This window comes from Spodoptera frugiperda, chromosome 26 (genome assembly GCF_023101765.2).
Source record: "Spodoptera frugiperda isolate SF20-4 chromosome 26, AGI-APGP_CSIRO_Sfru_2.0, whole genome shotgun sequence".
In the NCBI taxonomy this organism is placed as follows: Eukaryota; Metazoa; Arthropoda; class Insecta; order Lepidoptera; family Noctuidae; genus Spodoptera; species Spodoptera frugiperda.
In genome coordinates this window covers 10,487,443-10,510,772 of record NC_064237.1, presented here as the reverse complement: position 1 = coordinate 10,510,772, position 23,330 = coordinate 10,487,443, and the positions used below count along the sequence as shown (strand labels likewise).

The 23,330-nt window shown below is 39.7% G+C and overlaps 1 protein-coding gene across 8 annotated transcripts; it reads left to right on the top strand.

Annotated features, from left to right (window-relative positions):
* Positions 1-1,044: 1,044 nt before the first annotated feature.
* On the top strand, positions 1,045-23,211 carry LOC118264048 ((E3-independent) E2 ubiquitin-conjugating enzyme). 8 transcript variants are annotated; one of them, XM_050704633.1, is made up of 25 exons: positions 1,045-1,378; positions 2,830-3,057; positions 4,301-4,543; positions 5,379-5,493; positions 6,770-6,901; positions 8,118-8,254; positions 8,643-8,815; positions 9,275-9,412; positions 9,702-9,903; positions 10,129-10,254; positions 10,620-10,720; positions 10,999-11,134; positions 11,401-11,487; positions 11,574-11,737; positions 12,020-12,152; positions 13,238-13,327; positions 13,493-13,771; positions 14,198-14,306; positions 14,641-14,749; positions 14,981-15,070; positions 19,446-19,555; positions 20,197-20,435; positions 20,930-21,127; positions 21,428-21,578; positions 21,661-23,211. In XM_050704633.1, the coding sequence occupies exons 1-25, from the start codon at positions 1,154-1,156 to the stop codon at positions 22,029-22,031; spliced, it is 4,086 nt and encodes a 1,361-aa protein (XP_050560590.1). In that variant the 5' UTR covers positions 1,045-1,153; the 3' UTR covers positions 22,032-23,211. The 8 variants fall into 8 exon arrangements, with proteins under 8 accessions (XP_050560590.1, XP_050560587.1, XP_035432276.2 ...); XM_050704630.1 differs by having other exon boundaries at positions 9,684-9,903; positions 19,446-19,549; XM_035576383.2 differs by having other exon boundaries at positions 9,684-9,903.
* The last annotated feature ends 119 nt before the right edge of the window (positions 23,212-23,330 follow it).

Below are 23,330 nucleotides of genomic sequence, written 5' to 3'. Positions count from 1 at the left end.
CACAAAGTAGGTAGAGGTACTTGTGTGAGGTAAATTGCGTCTAAGTAGGTAATAAGTATATTAGACAGTTAAGTATTTATTTAGAACACATGAATAGGTATATGCTTTTCTATTTTTAGATCGAATATACCTGTTATAAATAGGTAGTGTTTTATTATCAACTATCGATTAGTTTTACCTATGTATGGGACATGAAGTTAGTACCTACCTAACATCGAACTTAAACCTACTTATTATGAAAGCTCTTGGGTTGAGATTCCCTAAGCACAATATTGATTTTACATCAGACAACTGATAAATAAGTTCTATTTGTGTTGAAGTCTTAAGTCCCTTGAATTTGACTATCAAAGATCTATTTTCAGACGCTGAAATAGTGATTGAGGTAGGACAGGCGTCAGAATGCCATTGTACCTATGCCCTCTGCCCTCTTTGACTGTTAATATTTAAACCAAAGAATCCCTCCTTCAAAAGAAGCTGTCCTACCTCAATCACTAACTCAGTGTCCAAATTAGATCTTTGATAGGCAAATTCAAGTGGGCAACATCCTTGTCCCATCTCAAAATTTGAATTTTTAAGCTTTTTGTGTAAAGTATGCTTTTAATTAAATATATTCTTTAAAAAAGAGCGCCCTATTTCCAAATATTGAAAGTAAGTTGAACTATTTAAATTGTATTAAACGGGAGACCTAATTTTGTTTGTTACTATTTCGGTGATTCTCCCAAAACCACCCACGTGGAGTATTATCATAAACCGGTGCAGCCGTTGCCGAAAATAAACCAAAACAGGCTGAACTGTACATTGGTTTCTTAGATTTTGTATAAAACTAAAATTCTTTATCTAATCGTACTATCAATAACAAGTAGTTGCTGCCTAAAATGTAACTGCAGCGATAACGAACGGTTTGGTTTTCGCGATGCGATATTTTAATCTTAAACACTGGTAAACACGATAAAAATATAAACAAAATAAGATAACATTTAAAACAACAACACGGTAAAACGGAACGCGGCAGAAGTTTCTCCTGAACCCGCAAGATGGCGTTTTCCTTGCATAATTTATTGACGCATGCGCCACACATTGCAATCAGCTGTCAGAAAGAACATAATCACGTAAAAAACAAAATTATTTGTGTCTTTAGATAATTCCCGTCAATATGGCGGGGCAAAATCCAGGTTCGCCGACTGACTTTCAATATTTTTACGAGGATGAAGTGTATAAAATCAACAATCGCGGTCAAGTGGTCTTCGGTCTGGTACTCGAGAACTATGAAGCCAACTCCAGCGATCAAGAGAGCGACATTGAAACTCCTATACAAAAAGGCGAAATTCGCGTTGTCTGGCATCCTTCCGGCACCGAGCGAGTCATATCCGAGAAGTCGGTAAGCAAGGATAACTGCAAATTACAATAGTTAATCTCTTACGGTGTTTGGCACTTGCGCACCGTATTCGTAATTGAGAATCTATAGACTTGTACTTGGGAGTACAACAACCCCTGAGTCTGGGCCTAGTGTTAATTTGAATTGAATAACGCATGAAATGCCCTTGAGCACGTTCTAGAGGGGTACTTCAAGGTCTAAGCTCAATTTGAAACAAGTCTACCCTCAACACATAAATTATTTAGAAAGCATGCAACCCACCCTAATTGAGCTACTGGAATAATTCATGCAATGCTTTAGTACTAGTGTTATTGAACCTAAAGAGCCCTTTCATGGCTTATTTTCATCATTTTAAGTTATTGATTATGAACATGAGACTACTATAATAGTTTTTAATAATAAAATTGTTGCACATGTAAGTGCAGTTGTAATTTAAAATGAAATATTGATAAAAAATGTTCTAATAAGCAATAGGACAATGTACTTTACTAATAGCAATTAATTCTAACAAGGTTTTTGTTAGAAAGAAAATATTTACCTATAAGAAAAAAAATGCTCTAGTGGGGCCAGTGGATGTGTATACTTATAGCAAGATATTTAAAAAATATCACTTTGTATATAACTCCTAATATTTTTATTAAAAAAAATGTTTTGCTTCTGCTACTAAAACTTGAGGACTATCACAATTGATGGCATGGTAATCTTTAGTTATGGCTATAGAAAAGTTCATACTAAGTTTATAAAGCTTATGTTGTTCACAGTTTTATTGCTAAATAATTCTTAATTTATTAAATCCAAAAGGGTGTGGTCTTCATAATTTAGCATACTAATAAATAACATACCAATTAAGGCCTTATGACTTATGTTTAATGCATGATCCATGTATGGATGTAGCAAATAATGTGTTTATGAACTCTTACTAGCTTGTTATTATAGGTTTGCTTTATGTTGTAATATAGAAAAGCTATATTAACTTTCTTCATAAAAGGCTCAAAAGGTTTAAAAATGTTTTGGAGGGTCCGAGTCGAAAATGACATGACAAAAATATCCGGACTATAAACAACTTGACAATTTTAGCTAGTTTCTTAAAATAATGCATCTATAATTTTTATTAACTAGTTGATGCTAATATTTTTATTGTATCAAGTAAGTATCAGACCTGTCTCTGTGTCAAAAACATAAGTATTATCTTTATTTAATAAATATGTTTTTTTTAAATAGAAAACCTTCAGCCCCATTATAATTAGTACATGCTACAATGAAAAAAAAAGTTGTGTGTAAAAATGTATATTTCATCAAAATTCAAAATATTATTGCAGGCCATTTGTAATCATAAGTGAAACCAATAAGCACAATTAATTTCTTTTACAAGCCAAAGAAAGCCCACAGACCATAATACTCAATATAAGTTCTATCTATTAATATGTACTTAATTTTATTTGCTATGACAACAGGTTGGTTTAGCAGACCGTTCCCTGATGCCTGGCGACGTGGTTCGCCGTCTCATCGCTGGCAAGGACACACAGAGAGGCTACTGCAGGGACATCATCATGAACGCAGCCCTGCAGATAGTGGGCACCAAGCATGTGATACCCAGCGTCGCCAGCGAGAGACTCCAGCCTTTGGAGGAGTTTACTCCGGATTTAGCTGTCTGTCTTGATTCGTGGGTTGGAACTTCTAAGGTTAGTTAATTGTCTTTTTTTGAAGTATTTTTTCCTTCTTCCTTTTTGATAAAATAGATATAAGGCATACAATTATGTTGTAAAAGAGTATGTTTGTTAAGTTATAAATTTTATTCATCATTCATTAAAATTATGTGTAGTTATCATTGTTACTCGTACAAACATTGTAACTCCAATAGGGGTTTTGTTCAACACTGTCCTACATACATTAATAAACACATAATATGTATGTATAGGTATTAGGCATGTACATGTTCCTTGTCATTGTATCAACAATCCCACGTAATTTCGGCAATTTATTATTTCTGGCAAATGCACAAACATGATAGAAGTCATTTAAAATAGTAGCCAAAGCCAAATTAATAAATTCACAAAATTTACGATTTTTGACATACATGGATGAATTCCAAAACAGACTATAACATGACATAAAATCCAAATCAGAGTTAAAATAGAGAAAAAAATGTGTATATCAGTCAAAGTCAAAGTCAAAGTCAAAATCATTTATTTCAAATAGACCAGAAAGGCACTTTTGAACGTCAAAGCAAATATAATAATATTAATAACGTCTGTCTGTCGGTCAGTCCTCTAGTGAAGCTATTTGCTCGTTCCAAAGTGTAGATTCCTATGGAGAAGAACGAGCAAGAAACTCCATAGGTTACTCTTTTTCAATCAGATTTACAATACAATTCTTGGTTACATTGTTTCGATTACTTCAACTATGTGAGAACAATGTAAAACTAATATACAGTCGAAGCGATAGAAAAAGAAAATAACCTAGAGGACAATAAAAATTAACGCAGTCCGGAGCTGACCAGTCCCAGTTGACAGCGCCCGTTCACGAACATGACACGTACACCAGCACCGCCCAACTCAACCATGTTGCAGGGAATCGAGCGATCCAATGCCCGTGCCACCGCCAATGAGACCTTTGAGTGAGCATGACAACTCCAAGCTGACATAAATGCATTCTACTAGTCTAATTTGATTTTAGTTAATTACAGGGCTCTCACATCACAAAATACTATTATTTGGGAGTTGGTAAATGGTAGGGGCACCTTCTAGTTCTTTCACTAATGATTGATAAGTTTTAGATTTTTATGCTTACGTGTTTTCGAAAAAAAATAGTTTCCGCACCAGTTATAAAGCACCACTAAGCTTTATTCACTGTCCTGGCCCCACACGACCGATAAACCCAAGGGGTACAAGAGCTTATTGTAATAAAATTAACGTCTCTACACAGGCGGTCCATAGCAAACTCCGGCTCGTGTCAGCGGAGGGCTCCAGGCTAGAGTACCCTGACCTGGACACGTGTCCCCTGGAGGACTACTCGATGCGCCGCCGCCGCTCCACTCCCTACTCCTCGTCCGAGTTCTACCCTGGACAGGTGGTGTACGGCCCGCTGGGCTCGCTCGACTCCGCCAACTGGCTCCACATCACCAAGGAAATGAAAGCCGCCAGGAAACATAAGATGCATGATCATAAGGTAAGCACTACCTATACTAATATTGTACATGATTAGATGCTATCTTAACTAGGTGTAAGAAGTTCTGTGGATGGTGGGTGAAAGGTGAATTTGTTTTCCCAATAAGGAACGCTTTGTGCTGAAATCGAACCCGCCACCCATTGTTCAGTAGCTAGTTGTCCAGCCACTACGCTGACCGTACTATCCGGAGCTGCGGACTACCTAGCGGGTTTACCGGGGCTCCGGCTCGAAAAGCACGTGTAGGAACGGGGTGGTTTTTAGTTAGTAAGAGTTTGACACTCTTTCGCCTCGCCCAAGGCCCGAGAAGTCATTGGATGATTATCCCCCCTTTAAAAAAAAGCCCACCTTTTAATGAGCTCATCATGATGTAGCCAAATTACAAATCGATGTAGCGAACCGGACGCATAGTATGACGAGGTCAATTCACCGATCGACCTGCAATTAAGTTGAAGATTCGATCAATTGTTTGGGTGTACAAAAGTGTTTAGGTCTTTAATTAGCTACCTTTTTAAGATGGCAAAATACGTTATCACATAATTTTAAAAGTAACTATCATAAATAATAATTGACTGCACGGTTGGCGCGGTGGCTGGGCAACTGGCTGCCGCGCAACGTGTAGCGGGTTCGATTCCTGCATGGAGCAACTCTTTGTTTGATCCACAAATTGTTGTTTCGGGTCTGGGTGTCGTGTGCATGTGAAATTGTATGTCTGTAAACGCACCCACGACACAGGAGAAAATCCTAATGTGGGGCAACGTTTTTTAAATAAAAAAATAAAAAAAAATAACATGTGGTAAAGAATTGAGGCTACAAGCAGCTACTCCTTTGTCTCCAGTTCACCGTGGAGGCGGTGATGACGGAGAGCGTGAGCGTGCACTGGCAGTGTCGCGCGCTGTGCACCAACCCTACCGACCCCACCACGCCGCAGCAACCCAAGTTCCTAGTTGAAGGTAATATCATCATAATGTTTCATCATCAGCTTGTTTCCATCCACTGCTGAATAGCAGCTATTCTAGAGGTCTATGAATATAGACCTCTAGAATAGCCCGCTGCTGAGATCGATCTTCGGCCTTTCGCCTTCCACCACTTTACGAATACGGTTGACTCTCTCGATAATTGGAAATTCGAGGTACTCTTAAAATATTTCGTATTACCGAATGTTCGAAATATCAAAACTTCATCCTATTTTGCAGTTTGGATCTGTCAAAATATTATTGAATAATTCAATTTTTTTATGTTCCCATCGCACGATTCTCGATCTTCGTTCGAGTCTGAACCTGGTTACTGGCGAAAACAAACATACTTCTGATCTTTACCTTATCTTTTTGTGGATAAAATAATTTAGTAAGAAACATTATATGTAATGAAATTTATTTTATATTATGTGAACATATTTACTTTTCCAATAATATATAACACTATTTAGACCACATAGACTAGCTCAGTCAGATTACCAGTGGAATTAACGTCTTATTTACTCCCGAAATACATTTATAAATAAAATTGTCATTATGTAACAAATAGTTATTATAAAAAAATCTAGGACATAAAATAACTGATGCATTCTGCGCTGAACTGCACGTGCTACATAAAATAGAATAATCATAACTTTCTGGCACGGACCCAAACTGCTCCGTAGTCCTGGGGAAATGAACAATATGAAATTCTTAATGTATTAGACCCGTAGCACATGAGCGCATGAGATGAATAAATTATATTGACGCTTTTTACTTACGAAGTATTTTAATGCATTCACAGCTAAAACAGTCAGCTTAGGAGAATTTGCCTTCAACAGTTTTCTATCAATAGTCAACTCATATTACTCAAAGATTTCACTGACTTCCAATCAACCTCTATAGTATTCCCGGGGCTCTATTTTGGGACAAACCCGCCACTAACTTCCAAATCCATAGCAATTCCTATCAGGATCTAAAGTAGTCAGTCTCAGGGACACGAATAAATTCACAGGGCTGCGGACGACCTTGCTGGCTATTAGGGTTCTGGTTCGAAGTAGAAGTAGCAACGGCACCCCATTACGGACTAAAAACTACCGTTTTAGTCAGTAAGAGTCTGTCACTAGTTGAGTAATGATTTTCCCCCTTATAAAAATAAACCTTATAGTATCGCATCTTATGAGCTTTACATATTTTTTCCCGTCTTTAAGTATATTATATAGGTCATAGCATTTTACGCTAATTATTAACAAGACATTGGTTGCTCACCCAGGTGAAGATCTAAAGAACCTAAAGCTGCTGAATGTATTCGAGCCGTGCACACTGCAGGTCGGTGACAGAAACTTCCTCACCATCGGCCCTGAAGACACCTTTGTTAGTAAGAAGCAATGGAGGAAACAACAAAGTGAGTATCTCTAAAAATATATTATTATAGTACTAGCTTCTGCCAGCGGCTTCGCCCACGTTCTCGTGGGATAAAAAGTGGCCTATGTTATTCCAGACCATAATCTACACCTGTTTCAAATTTCATCTCCATCTCTTCTGCCGTTTTGACGTGAAAGAGTAACATACATACAAACTTACGCATTTATAATATTAGTAGGATGCATCATATGTTTATAAGATACTAGCTACTTTCGGATCAGTAGTTTCCGAGATTAGCGCGTTCAAACAAAACACTTTTGAGCTTTGTATGTATAATAAGTATAAGATTGAAAATTAAAGACTGCATACAGCTACGTTCACGTTGGAAACATCAGAAATAGAATAGTGTTCACCAGAGCTAAGTATTTTAAGGATTATGTGTAAGAATAGGTTCTGTAGTTTCGGCCTCTACAGGATAGTAGCGCGATGTGTGATTTTTTCGATATTTTCCAACTCGATTGGGTGATAGTCGTTTTCCAAATAGATTGGGTAATGTCAGAATTTTACAAAGAGCAACTGCCACCTGCCCTCGAAACCAAACGGAATTTTGTCGAATTGTGACTGCCAATTTTTGAGCTTCTGACTAGCGCCACGTTTATCATACAAGTTTATTTTTAGTTTAAACACGATTATCTCAATTTATATTTCAACTAACTGGGATTTCCCTAATTCGGTTTTGCGCGATCACGCGTGTTCTCCCACAGGATATTTATATTTGTTCCCGAGAATTAATACTTTAGGTATTGCACACTCATGCATTCCGATTGTCGAATTAATTTAAGACTGTTCTTTGTCTGCTAGTGGTAAATGAAATCTCCTTTTATAATATAAATTCCACTTTATCTCTTAATTTTTTTGGAACTTTGCAATAATTTAATAATTTGACTGCACGGTTGGCACGGTGGCTGGGCAACCGGCTGCCGCGGGACGTGCAGCGGGTGCGATTTCCGCATGGGGCAACTCTTTGTGTGATCCTCAAATTATTGTCCCGGATCAGGGTGTCATGTGCATGTGAACTCGTATGTTTGTAAACGCACCCAGGAGTAAATCCTAGTGTAGGGCAATGTTTTGTTAAAGAATACCATCATAATTATATCAGCTACAAGACGTGCTTATATTATTGTGGTAGCCTAATGATATAAAGTATAACTAGGCACAGCCAAGAAAATGATCTTTTTACGTTTTATTTGTTACAGGTAAATACTACAGGAATCTCCGTAAGCAAACCAAACCGATAAAGAAGCCTTCGAAAACCGACACCAACTCGACTGATCACGTGCCGTCCCGCCCTAAGAAACGAGCCTCGGCACATCGGAAACTTAAGTCTAACGATGTAAGTATAAGTCTATCATAACCTTATATGTAAACGCTCGAGGTTACTCGACTACTTTCAAGCCACAGTGGGGGCTCTTAGAGATGACATTGCACAAGAAACTATGTAAGTAACTAAGTAGTCACTCATGATCGTTCTAATACAAAATTAAATGTCGGAGTTGTAAAATTAATGCATCTAATAGGTTGTCTTATCCTTGAACAAGATATGTCATAATATGTTTCCTTACAATCATTACAAAATTAAACTAAAATGTTAACTAATGCTCTCAAAGTTCATTAGACTTAACCTGATCAGCAGTCACATCACAAAAACTTCAAATAATATAATCTATACACAACCATGAATCTCAACTAACACACCTACTAAACCACCTTCCGTCCCTCAGAACGACATGGAAGTAGACCCAGCAGAAGACAAGCTGGAATCTCTCGACGATGCTCTGAAGATGGACGCCACCTGCCCCAGCATCAAGATCGAGCCTATAGGAGACGTCTGTCTGCCCATGGCCAGCTCGCAGGAAGACACGGCTACTGAGGAGAAGAACGATTCGGGAATCAGGTCAGTTGTGGCTTAGTGGTAGAAGCTTGTGTTTTAAATCTATGTACAGTGTGTTTGAGTACGGATTTCCGATACAATCATGTAAAACTAATTGTTCTATAGGGTCCTAAATTACATTTGTGATTCTTATTGGAAGTAGGTATTGGATTTTTTGAGAGAAGTAACCGGTTCCACTTTTGAAAGTCATGATTAGAGTTTCAATCAAAGTAAATACTTTCTATTTTATGTTTGAAATATCACTCATTCATAGTTAATAATTATTCATAGTTAATTTGTATTCTTTACTAATTAGTCGCACAGTTTGTTAAAACAATTTTACCATTAGAAACATACATTAATTAACATCAAACATTATTGAGACACATAATTTAGGATCGTAGTGGCATGTAGTGGCAGCTATGTACAGCATGATATGTTTAGTTGTGTGCTCATCTGACGAGGTCACTGTGGACTAACTAGATGGCACGTCCGCAGTCCTGAGCCCGCGCGGGACGACTCCTCGCTGCTCAACGGAGACAGCAAGTCTGATAACGCGCTCAACGACGACGACTCCGACAACTGGGAGAATACTAGCAGCGATGGCAGCGATACTGACAGGTGACTATCATCTCATCTTGCCATTAAACCCTACATTCATTCGCTTATCCATTAAAAACTATTCATAAGTACATCTAACTTTGCATGACTTTGGTACAAACACCCGTACATCAAGCTACCAAACTGTCAAATTCCATCAACATATTTTCTACTTTATAAACGAAATCATAAGATTGAAAATCTATTGCAGTAATTTGTGAAATTAGGGAATGTTTGCGCGTGCTGGCATGCCCCATAACATGATACTGATATGATAAAGAGCCATGTACAGTGAGCTTGTGTACGCCAGTGGCGCGACGTGGTCGTCCCGCTGTTCGTCGGCTGCGTCGGGGCGCGGCAAGCGGTCCCCGCAGCTGGCCGTGCGCCTGCTGCGCGGCAAGCGCCTCAAGCGCACCGTGCGCCGCGCGCCCCCCGCGCCCCCGCCGCGCCCCGGGGACCGCGTCGTCGTCGAGACTCTACACACCACCAGCCGCGCCAATGTCGTCTGGCAGGTACGTTATCCTCAGCAGTATTTGTCTAAAGTCAGAAATCATCTACTGAACAAAGGTCTCCTCTCATCCATTTGCAAATCCATGGCTGATGTTTATCGTGCTCATTACTTGTAATTTCTACGAGCGATGTAACTTACTCTTTTTGTCTTTAACTTGACATCAATAATAATTATCTTGCATCTTGCTGTACACATCTTCTAAAACTAACACATTATATCTCTCCAGGACGGCACAATAGAAATGGGCATTCCATCCACACAACTGTATCCGATCCACCACTTAGACGGGCAGGAGTGCTTCCCTGGCGACTTTGTAGTCAGCGGAGCAGCTAATGTCGAGGAGAACCAACAAGTTAGTATCCTTAGCTGTCTTATACATAATGATAAAATATCTAACTATAATGTAGACTAACTTATGACGACTGCTACGTTGGTCGAGTGGTCGCAAGTGCAACTGCCGAACAAGGGTCTCATGTTTGATTCCCGGGTCGGGTAAATTACTACTGCACCATTTGGGTTTTTCGAAAAATTTTCAGTGTAGCACGGAGTGTGGCACCCTATTACATGGGACTTATAACACAAATTGTGAAAAGTGGATGTCCATTGTATAGCGACATAACGTGCCGTATTGTGCACCTCTGGGATACCCTACCCTTTAGGGATAAAGGGCTTCACGTTGTGTAATATTGAAAAAAACGATGTATTGTTACGTTATAGCTGAAACACCGTGAGTACGGCGTGGTACAGCGCGTGGACCACCACGGCCGGACCGCCATCGTCCACTGGTACCGGACCTACACCAGCGCTGACGAACCAGTGTGAGTTACTTTTACAGTCTAGTATTCTTTTATAATAGAGATAGAAATAAAGCCATCATTGTAATTATATATTTTAAATAAGGACAACAAGTTCTGTCTATCCATGAATCTAATTCAGTCCCAGTCTTTTCAGCCGATTATGATTTTTTTTTCAACTCTAAATTGTTTATACGGTTACAAACAAACCGTCTGAAATCCCAACGGAATTATCAATTTAAAAAGAAACCATCATTAGATAACACAAATCCAAGTGTATACTGTTTTTCTCCGACCACTAGTCCACAAATGTTACACGAGAGCGAGGTGAGCGTGTACGACCTGAAGGACCACCCGGACTTCCAGTACCGGCCCGGCACTGTCGTCATCCGGGTCGCTAACTTCACGGGGGAGGACGCTAACTGCACTGCTGGACAGGTTAGTACTGAAAACAATAATATTCACATGTTTCCTACTGAGGTATGAAGAGTGTGGCCCCACTAGGTACTGTTTTAACAAATTCAATTTTATGTCCAACACAAATAGTGTATCGGAAATCCGAAACCGAACATGCTGTATATTCAAAATTTATTTCCTAGAGATTTTACTGTCAATTACGGTAGATGACCCTAAAATGAAGTATTGCTAAGTTTGTAGTCTGCGATAATTTATTAACTAATTGTTTATTATTTTGTTGTTTGAAGGTGATAGACAACTTCCCGTCGGGGCGCGTCAAGGTATGGTGGGTGGATGGACACACTAGTATGTGCTGGCCACAGGATCTGTATAAGGTGAGACTGAGATTGTGTTAATAATTAATGTATCATAGTTAATATGTCGCGCGATTGACTCTAATTGCAATTTGTATGTTTGTCAGGTTGGAGAGTATGACAGCGAAGAAGGTGAGCTATGGGGCTCGGAGGGGTCCGGGTCGGAGGACTCGTGGGAGACACAGAGCTCCGCGCACGACGCCGACCCTCGCACGCCCGACGCACTGCCCGCCACGCCGCCGGACGTCGCGCCCGCGCCAGGTACGGCCCTGTAAGTAGTGGTGCAGTGATTGTACAGTGGGTGGTACATCGTCTTGTGTCCGCAGCCGTGGGCGTGGAGTGCGGCTCGTGCGGCTCGGGCTCGGGCGGGGGCGCGGGGGCGCGGCGGGCGGGGGCGCGGGGGCGCGGGCCCGCCGGCCGTGCCGCGCCTGCTGGAGCCGCGCGTGGCGGCGCACATCGAGCGCGGCCGCCTCGCCATGAGGAAACTGGAGGAGATGTTCGCTAAGCACCCTACATTACAGAGCCAAGAGGTAAAGCTCCTGTCTCTGTTAAGGTCCCTGCCGACGTCCGTGACCGTGCCGCCGCTGTTAAAGCCGTCGGTGACGACGCTCATGCAGCGGCTATTCGGCAGCGTCTGCAACCTGCAGGACAGGTTCCACAAAGAGCCCGCGCTAGAGACGTACGAGGTAGGTAGGCCGCGACACGCCACGCCCGGACCGACTTCGCAAAAGTATCTTTCTCTGGCCGAACATATACACTACTTGCGTGCGATGTTGCTCATATTGTAAATAAACTTATACTACACGACTGCGAGCGGTGACAGAAAGGATGCTTCGGCATGCGACGCGGTGAGCACGGAGGATGCATGTGACGGCTTGTGGCTCAACGTGATGGTGTCAGTACTGCGGCCGACTTAATGATGTGATTTATTCAACTAGTTTGATTCGCTAATTTATGCAATGCTTAGCACTAGAGATCATTTCAAAAGCATCATGTTCATATGCACATCATTTGAGTTTGGGAGCGGTGTAATTATAAAATATAAAGCAGGGGGCAGCACTGGGTGCCTGTGCATCCCGAGGCATCCTACATCATTCGCTTCGGGATGCAAGTGATGACGTTGAAGGATACTTTTGTCGGCGTCGGGCCGGCGTACCTTGAAAGTGATCGTTACGAGTGCCCTGGAGGTGGATTACCGTTAAGTTATACTAAGGAAGCAAGAGATTTAGAAGATATAATACCGTGTGATTTACAACCTGAATGATAATACTATACGCTGCCAAAACCTTCGCTTCCTCATTTTGATTACATTGTGTTTCAAGTTTTGTTTTGTAGCAAAGTATAGACTAGAAGTTCAATAAATATGTATTAAAGTTTTGAAATGTTAATTTCTTTTATTTTAGTTTGTTATCATATTTTTTATTTATGTTTTAAACTACGACCGGCCAGACTAGCTTGCCTATACAGTATGTTCGGGATCGGATTCCCGATACTTGCCTCACATTTTATAAATAAAATTTTGTTGATGAAAATAATACAATGCATCCGTCGATCTTAATAAAATTTTACCTACAACATGTTGTATCGGAAATCCGATCCCTAATATTTTTCTTTACATTTTATTTTGTTTTGCTTGTATTTTCTTCCGTATGAATATAGTGTCTCTATCTAGCGATAATATATATATTATCCCGTAATATTATCCTGATATATATGTATAAGATACACATAAAGTATAACTAAGCTTCTTAGATTTGTCGTTTGTTTCCAGATAATGCGCAAGTTGTTAAACTTGTACAAAGATTGCCGATTTTTAGACCGTCTAATGGGTACATCCTTCTTTCATGAAGACCACTTTTTGGTAAGATCAAACATGTTTTTTTTACTATGATTTCAACAAGTAGAAAGCTATATGACTCGGATTTGATTCGTGGTAATAGCTCAGTGTTACATTTATAATACTCTTTCTAGGACTGAAATATGTACCTAACTAGACGTAATATTAAAACAATCCATGGTATTCCAGGGTCTTCTAGAGCGCGTACGAGAGCGTGGCGCAGTGACTCCTCGCGCAGGAGAGAGACGTGTCCACGAACAGCTGGCGCGGCTCTTTGCGCCCACAGAGCCGGCGGAGGTGTCGGGCGGGTCGGGCGCGCCCCCCGCGCCCCCCGCGCCCCCGTCCCCGCCGCCAGACCCCATGCTGGTGGACGACGAGCTGGAGCGCTCGCTGCAGGCGCTGCAAGCACTGCAACCTGAAGGCACGCGCGCCATCATCACGTCTAACGTCACTGTGGAACCGATGCAGGTTAGCTAATAATTGCAGATTCTCCGCAAATTACGCGACATTTCTTTTTTCTCTTTTTTTATTTTAAGATTTCGGATGTAAACAAAAAGGCATAGTTCAAATTATGACCAGCTAATCTCAAGTTGTAAATAGTGTCATCGTGTGCCTAATGTCTACTTTTAGTCCCGGAGCTACGACCACCTAGTGGGTGGCCGAGGCTCCGTCTCGAAAAGCATTAGTAGGAACGGGCTTGTTTTTAGACAATAAGAGTATACATAGTACACTCCCTCTCGCCTCGCCCAAGGCGGAAGAATAAATTAGATGATTTTCCCCCTCAAAAAAAAGCTGTTGACGTATAGTATAGCGGTTGGCGTATACCACAGTAAGATATATCTCTAACTTTCAAAAGTATTGTAATAGTACTTATTGTGTTTGTGTCGTTTACAGATCGAGTGTAGTGTATCAAAGAAGCAGCTACATCTGAACATAGACATTGCACAGGCGACCTCATCGGACACGGCATCGTGTACACAAGAATTAGCTCATAGTGAAAATCGTAAGTACAACCACAATGCTTATGAAAACTATGTGCTGCTGAATCACCTCTTTCTTTTTCTACTGCACTTTTTGATCCTGTTACAATGTAGTGCCCAAATTAAATGATAATACTTAAACGATCTGACCGAAACTGTGTGTGAAACTCCATACCTAGATAGAGGCAATATAACGATATATTTTTTTATTTAATTGAATAGATCGGTACAAAAACCAGTTACACAACTCGATACAATAATTTAAAATTAAAAGAAGAAAAAATCTTAAACATTTGGACAAATAAATCTTCACAACTTTGTGATTTATAATACTTATTTGTATCTGTACATCACCAGCCTCCACGGAGACGGCGGAAGGCGACCCGAGTCTCGGCAAGAACGTCTGCTACAAGCTCTGCTCTCTCATCCACGCACAGCTCATCAAGGCACACGCTGAAGTCAGTCGGTAAGTCACACAGCATACAACTTGATAACTACGCATCTATTTTCAGAACTCAACACTATGTACCATTTTAAAGGAGCTTAGAAAGAAACGTCAACAAATAGGCTTATATGTACCAGAAATCAAGATATTTTAAACTGTTTATCTATAAGTTTTCTGGTCTGACAGTATTCATTCAGTCTGACACAACAGCAGTCAGTGAATAATATTAAAGGCATATACTTTATTCCACAGGAGAAGGCCGCAAGAGTTGGCCGATTTCCTTAACAGCTTAGTGAAAATCGCATACAACTCTGAGGAGAACTTAGCCTACCACTTTTCAGTGTGAGCCTCCTTTATTGTTTTTATTTACATTTCTTTCTAATCACTGGGCTTCTGTACATGTTTTGTCGCTTCTCGGACATCGTTCATTTATCACTAACACAGCTTCGAGTATTTAATAAAGGATTTTATTATGTACGGCCCAGAATTCATTATTACATTTTACCCAGCTTCTAACCTAAATTGTTTTAATATTAACCATGTGTTATACGCCTTAAAATTCCTTGTACAATGTCATGTTTTGAAGAAATGTGGTGTTGGTCTGATAAATGAAAGATGTACTATATTCATATAGGTATTGGTGTAATAACAACACGCAGATCTAAGTTCTCATTAATTGCTGGCCTACACGTACTAATATTGCTTCATACAATCGGTAAATCTTACAAAATTGTACCAAAAATTGCCACCGGGTTATATTTTCCGTTAAAATCGGTCACAAAACTGAGTTTCCACTTGGACACGATCATGTACAGATTTCCAATGATTTTTATGTTATATATGTATTTGTATATAGTTTTATTTATTTGTATATATTATTTTGCTTGTCGTACTGTGTCGTTGTGGTCTCATGTACAGGATGTTCGTGTAACATATTGTAAATATACCAGTCCTGAATAAAAGGTGTTGCCTTTCCAACAAGTGCTCAAATCATGTATAAATGATACTGGAATGGTTCCCACTCGCTTTGAATGTTAATACTATGAGTGAAGTAGGTTGCCTGCATATTGGCTTGTATGTTCCGTTACGTGTTTCCAATTTTGCCCGGCGACGCATTTGATTACCATAATATTATTATGATGAGACGAATGCTCGACGAATTGAGCGTGGCATTAATATACAATCTGTTTTGTCGCGTATATAAAGTTGATTTATATTTTCCGTTGGGTCGAATTTTTTGTATTACATTTGTATAACGAATTTATTTCATAAATATGAAGCCTTTAGACAGAATGTTAAGTGTTATATTCAAGCCTCAAAAATATATTTAGTATGTGGTTTCTCAAAATCTAAGTTAAGCATTTTCAAAATCATTATGTATTAGTTGACCCGGCAAACTTCGTGCCACCTCCAACATATTTTCTCACCTTTGAAACCTTCTCTAGACCAAAATTATCCAAAACTGTCCAGCCGATTTCGAGTTTTGGCAAGACTAACGAACAGCAATTCATTTTTATATTGTATAAGATTACATAATGACAATTTTGTTTAGTTAGATCCCTTTATACAGAAGTTTTGGTACACCTTTAATATAAAAATAAATTTCCTTTCTTGTATTAAAGTCAATATGTGGTTGGCCTTAATCTAAAACCTGAAGTTTTGATAGCTACCAATGATCAGATGCCACAGTATGATAGTTATTGTCATAGTATTTTATGTTGTATCCTACCCCCGTAGCTCAATACTTATATTAAACAAATGTATCTCAACTTCAACATTTATCATTTTTGGTTCATTAATATTGTGTTACTCATTTGTAGGCTTTTGAAATAAAATTTCATCCCTAAAAATCCACTTAAGCCAGCATTTAATCTTTTCTTCTCAGACAGTATACTTCTGAGACAGTATTCCGTTATTTTAAAATACCGTCGTCATCATCGGGGAGGGAGTGTCAGACTTGCTGACTTAAATCCACTCCGTTTCTTGCCCTGCTTTGATCCAGAGCCCCGGTAACCTGTTACTTTGAGCTGCAGACATCCAGCTCCGGATCGAGAATCAGCCCTACTGGGCCCCATGTGTGGTGTCATTGTCATATAAATTTGATCTGGGAGTACAAACACACATATTACTGTGTTAAAAAATCAATACAAATATAAGAGCTAGGTGATATCTCGAAACGTAACACTCTTAAAACTTGGATATTATTTTAGGTAGGGAATATCAAAATAATTTCCATAAAAAGCTTCCGTAGTATTCCGTAATGTCAGTGAATTGTTTTCAGGACTAATCTAAATTGTTTTTTTATTAAACTTAGGGTTGTTTTCTAATACTATTTGGCAGGATCACTGGTGCATTCTTAACTAATTGTTATTATTAAATTAAGTTCAATATTTTACTGTCTGTATATCTGTAACACATAGTCAAAGTTCAGTACCCTCAGTACGAGTTTGTTTTACGTTCAACGAGATCGAAACGAGAGTGCGTTCGGCGCTCTTATTGGTTGGTTCATTCGTACCGGCCAATCAGAGCGCCGAACGAGGTCTCGTTTCGTTTTCGTTCAATGTCAGAGTGTGGCTTAGGTTCGTCTTTACCTGGTACACAATACTGACTGAAATATCTCCATACTTCATCTTATCTTTTTGAGTCTAGCGTGCTTCTATTTTCTCATATAATTTTGTTTTATAGCTAGCGTTATTTTATACTTTATTTTCTTTATTATTTATTCTAAGTTCGTTCTGTAGTCGACTGATAAAAAGTGGTAACTTAATTTCTCTGATTTACGATATAACCCGACATGAATAGTTTACCGATTATGTTCATATTTGTTTAATGTAAGTGTTGCGATCCCTAGGACTCATTCGCTATGAAGGAAGGCAAGTAACGTGTCAGTTACACACATGTCGCACACCTACTAATATATTGGCATATTTACGGTTTTCATAGTTTACCTGACTTGTTTAGTTTTTAGTTTACTGACCAATGTACCGTTGTTTTACGTGCGTGAGGGGGGGAAAGTACAATAATGGTATAATGACACTTACGACCTCTCTCGATGAATATGGAAATAAATAGATTAATATGCACTTTTAAACACGTAAACCATATTAAGTCAATTTCGAATTTTTTGCAGATGTGCCAATATATTGCTAGGTGAGCGATGTATTTGCGTTTCAGGGTGGCGCTGCTTGTTAAGGACATTTGACGATGATGTGACGAATTTAGTATATTACAAATAAGTTGTTAAATTTCGCCGCCTCAATGACGCGATAGTATTACTCGCGTTTCGTCGTAGCGAATATCAACCCGGTTGTAACCTTGTAATACCCCCGTACATTATATGCATGGTACTATACAACTGTACCCTTAATATGAGTTTGCTTTACGCTTATAGTTGTCAAAACGAGAGCGCGTTCGAAGCTCTGATTGGTTAGCTTATTCGAGCCGGCCAATCAGAGCGGCGAACGCGATCTCTTTTCGATTACTTTAAACGTGAATCAAACTTGTACTAAGGGTATAGGTACTATATTAGTGCAATAACGACAAATAAGTCTTATTCCCCGTACCGTAATACCTTCTAGATATAATAAATTATTGAGTTATAGATTAATTTTTAATTAATTACCATTTTTCTTCGAGTTGAAGTTCCAAGAGTATAAAAGCCCCTATTAGTATTTTTAACTCAAGTATATTTTATTATTATAGTTATTTCCATATTCTGAATAAGTGATCCATGTATAAAACATATATTATCTGTGATTATATTAATCACATGTGTGATCGTTTAGTATTCAGTTAATCTTTAGACAGATTTTCTGGGATATGCAAATAAAACTACACCTCTGTAAAGAGATAAAACGACTGTGCAGTCTTTACCTACATCATGCTTTAATTCATTAAATTTTCAAAGCCAAATACTAGCATTTACTAACTGAATGTCAACTTTATCTTCTTTACCGCTTATTAACTAACAAAAAGACTATTATCATTAGAACTTGAACTGAGAAAATTAGTTTATCCTTGATCATGGCGCTCGCAACAGTGCCGAAATATCGGAAACTCAAAGACATAAATAAACATGGTAAATATCCCGTCTCAAGTTCTAATGATAGTTTTAGTGACCATGTCAGTTTAAAAACTTATAAAATGACTATTAATCACAAGTTAGCAGAGTATTTGGGAGCCGATTGTACTGATCACACTTTCAGAATTAATCCTAATCTTCTTTTTTAATCCTCTTCCCGGCAAGAACTAACACAATACCAGTATAACGTCGGGGATAGTGCAAAACTGCTAATCTACCATAGGTAAAAGCCGCTTATATGCATTTGATCTAATTTTACTGGGGCAGGTTAAAACTCTTTAATATCCTTATTTTGAAATGGCAAATGGTCTCATTTTTTCATAGTAAAAATGTTTGTTTTCTTTGTATCTGTACCATATAGTCACGTCATCGAGACTATGGTAGTAGCTGATACTCAATAAAGGGTACCAATTGGGATCTTACGTGGATCGCCCGCGAAATTTGGCTTTATTTGTCAGATACGCAGAATTATAAAACGCGTTACTAACGCGGATTTGCACTATCCCCGACGATAAGCTAACCTTTTCATACAAACAAAGCAGTTTTAGCACAGAGGTCAGGTTATACTGGGTGTCTCCTTTCCTATTTAATTTTTTTAATATTATGAAGTATTCTAATACTTAGTTGTAATTAAAGTCAGTACGGTGCACTGGTGGTGAGCATCACGGAAGAAGACAAGGGTGACTCCAAGGTGGCCGAGGTCAAGGATGCTACCACCGCGACTGCGCAGAAAAGTGAAGGTCCGGGTAAGATACTCGTTCTTGAACCTACATATGTCAATAATCGATTGCGAAAACTGTGAAGCCTTATCGTTTTATGTTGATAGTGGTAGGGTAGATGACTAATTTTTATTTTAATGTCCGTCTTACTATTAGATTAGATAAGTAAATATTAGACACTATCTTTTTATTTTGTTACGGAAACAAAATATACTGTCGAAAATATATCGATTTGAAATATCGCAACGTCACTTCTAGGTACATTTTTACGTAGAAATGACATTTAAGCTCCCACTCTTAAACTTTGATTCGTTTTGTCTAAGTATTGTCACCTTATATGACAAGATAAAAAAATAGTATTTTAATTTTCATACCCCATCATCATCCCTATTGTTAGATGAAATTATGTATAATTATGATTTGCCTAAAAAGTAACAAAATTACTTGGTTGACAACTAAATGATGAATCCCGTAAGAAACAAATGAAGAAAAACCATTTATTACGCTGCAATTTATTACCCATCCAAAATCAAATGATATATTTTTGAAAATACACTACACAAGACTACGCATATAAATTCCGCTTGAAATTTAAAAACTAAATAGACTACGCATATATGACATTTTGATCATACTTCATCAATCTCATGATTAATTTCAACACACAGCTGCTTCAGAAACAGCGCCCCTAGCGACGGCTGAAGGCACAGAAGAAGCGGAGATGGACACAGCCATCCCCCCCGTGTCGCTAGAGAACAAGGAAGGCGGCGAGGGTTTCTGCATACTGGAGTCTGCACCGGCCGCCCACCGCTTCCGACTCTCCATGCTGCAGCCCTCTGAGCCTAGGACCTTCTACTCCGCTGTGAAACGGGAGATCAAACTGCTCAAAAGCGATCTGCCGCCAGGCGTTAGTACTTTTATTTAATTTTACGATTAGTATAGGATTTTGGTTTTCGTGTTAAATAAATTATTGTTGGTTTATTATAATAGAAAACATCTTAGGGTGAAGAAAAATTTAAATAGGTATGCCCTAGAGTTCATTTAGTTAAATAATATTGTGTATTGGATTTACAATACTTTGTCCGTGTTTTATTCGGTAAAATTTATCATCAGAAACCATATAAATATACTTCTCTGGTGTTGCGGGTGTCCATGGGCAGCGCTAATCGCTTACCATCAGGTGACTCGTCAGCTCGTTTGCCACCTATTCCATAAAAAATCTATCTAATATTATACTGAATAAGAGAGCACACCTCGGTATAGTATCGGAATTCCGATCTCTAATATGCTGTATTTCGATAAAGTATTTTTTATATCACAGCAGTATTGGTTTAAAAATTAAGCAGTATAATACAAAAAAATTAAGGATTGTTATTTTGATTATTTTTTATATCATCGTAGGTGTGGGTCCGTGGCTACGAGGACCGCATCGACCTGTTGTCGGTGATGATCGCGGGCCCCACCAAGACGCCGTACGAGGGCGGACTCTTCGTGTTCGACGTGCAGCTCGGCGGCGAGTACCCGCGCGCGCCGCCGCTCTGTCACTACCACTCCTACTGCACCGACAGGCTCAACCCTAACCTTTATGAAGATGGCAAGGTATGGAGCTTCAGCTTATTTTCTTTTTTGTAGTTTTAGTGAGGTCAAACTCCCTTTTTTTTGAGGGGGAAAATCATCCAATGACTTCTCCCGCCTTAGGCGAAGCGAGCGGGAGTGTCAGACTCTTACTGACTAAAAACCACACCGTTCCTTCTCCTGCTTTTCGAGCTGGAGCCCCGGTAAACCCGCTAGGTAGTCCGCAGCTCCGGATCAAGGTCAAACTCCCTGGGCTTTGATCAAATGACACAGAAGCCTGTTTTGACTCCTTTAGTAATTCGGAATTAATTGTCTCCTGTCCAGGTGTGTGTATCCCTCCTGGGTACGTGGTCGGGGCGCGGCGTGGAGGTGTGGGGCAAGGACAGCTCGCTGCTACAGGTCATAGTGTCGCTGCAGGGACTCATACTCAACTCCGAGCCCTACTTCAACGAGGCGGGCTATGAGAAACAGAAAGGTATGTGGAACTATTTGTGGTGCCGGTGACATAAGGTCTTTTACTTTTGAAGATTTATTAATATTTTTGTTTGCGATCGTAGGTACTCAGCAGGGCAAAGAGAACTCTCGCATGTACAACGAGATGGTGCTGCTGAAGCTGGTGCAGTCGATGACGAAGATGTTGATGAACCCGCCCGAGCCGTTCCGCGCCGAGATCCTGACGCACATGCGCAGCGCGGCCGGCCCGCTGTGCACGCGCCTGGAGGGGCTCGTGCGCCTGTCGGGCGGCGCGGCCGACGGCGGCGCGGCGGCGGCGGCGGCGAGCGAGGCGGGCGGCGCGGGCGGCGCGGCGCCCGAGTTCCCGCTGGTGCCGGCGTCGCGCGGGTTCTGCCTGACGCTGCGCTCGTCGCTGGAGAGCTTCCGCGTGGCGCTGCGGCGGCACGAGATCAGCGTGCCGCCGCCGTCGTTATAGCCTCGCGGCCGCGCGCGCGGCGCCGGCCCCGGCCCGGAGTCGAGTGCCACGCTATGCATGCGGTAGTCGGGCCAGTCCTTCATATTGCCTGATGATATGAATCCGACCGGTCCCTATAAAATTAATGATAATCAAATTCTAAATGAAATGTTCGATCTTATGCGAATGGTATGATTCTTAGATAGATGCATAGATTAATATTATTTATTTGTTACAAAGTAATGTCTACTTTTAATTCAACATTCGACGTTATAATGTTTAGATTATGAGTACTTATTGAAATTGCATACTTTTTACGAAGCGAAGCTTATTGCTGTCATTCGAATATTTGCTACACTAATATTAATATAATATTTTACAATAAAGACAGATAACTTAGATGTAACGTGTAGAACGTTTCGTTCCTGATTCCAATATTGTTTAATATTACGGAGCTCCTACGTATCAGGCTAGGGTGTGCGAGTATTGCGAGTATCTCATCGATGTCTATTTTATGTATGTGTAATGTTGTATGTAAAAATGCATTCACTCATTTTTATGTAATTATAGTTTTGTTTTTATTTTATTTTTGTTTTATATTGCGGGAAATATGATTTGTATGGTAAATGATGTAGTGTAGTCGTGGTGTTTCGGCGCAGTCCCGGCAGACAGTACATACTTAGCATAGTCGCCAGTAGCAGCGAGCTCGACGCGTCTCTTTAGATGTTCACTATGTTGTTGTTTTCTCATGTTACCAGTGTATCAACATATTGCATCGTACACTATTAGCGTTAGTGCATGTACATGTTTGGAATTTCATTTCCTCACCAAATACGAGCGTCACAAAGTAATGTCTTACTTACCGTGATAACCACGTTATTAGTATTAATTTTACATTTCCCGAAAATTAATATTAACAATATTAAAAATTGAAAGTGCTATCCAGTGATTCGCGCTTGTTAGTGAGATATTTTGGAAAATAGTTTTAATTTTCTATTCAATCTTGTTTTAGAAAGAAAATTCTTCCTCGTTAGTGCTTATAGTATTAAACCATACGGCCCACGCCGCGCCGGCGGCAGCACAAATACAATGTAACTTCATGCCAAAGTCAATTGAGCTATGGAAGGCTTTTGTCGCTTGTGTACGCGAGATAAGTGACAACTATGTATAATGATGAAAAATAAATAATTCTTCAACATTATTTGTGTCTTTTATTATTTATCTACCTTACATACTGAGAGAAATGGGGTCTCAGAACATGGCCATCGACAGGATTACTTTCAAGGAGGTACACAATGAGCATAATGACTGCACTATTGG

Bases quoted from the DNA above. Each gene is read 5' to 3' on its own strand.
- LOC118264048 (XM_035576383.2), top strand. From the start codon at position 1,154: ATGGCGGGGCAAAATCCAGGTTCGCCGACTGACTTTCAATATTTTTAC. The intron at 20,436-20,929 runs GTTAGTACTTTT...ATATCATCGTAG, and splicing joins AAAGCGATCTGCCGCCAGGC to GTGTGGGTCCGTGGCTACGA. The intron at 21,128-21,427 runs GTATGGAGCTTC...TCTCCTGTCCAG, and splicing joins ACCTTTATGAAGATGGCAAG to GTGTGTGTATCCCTCCTGGG.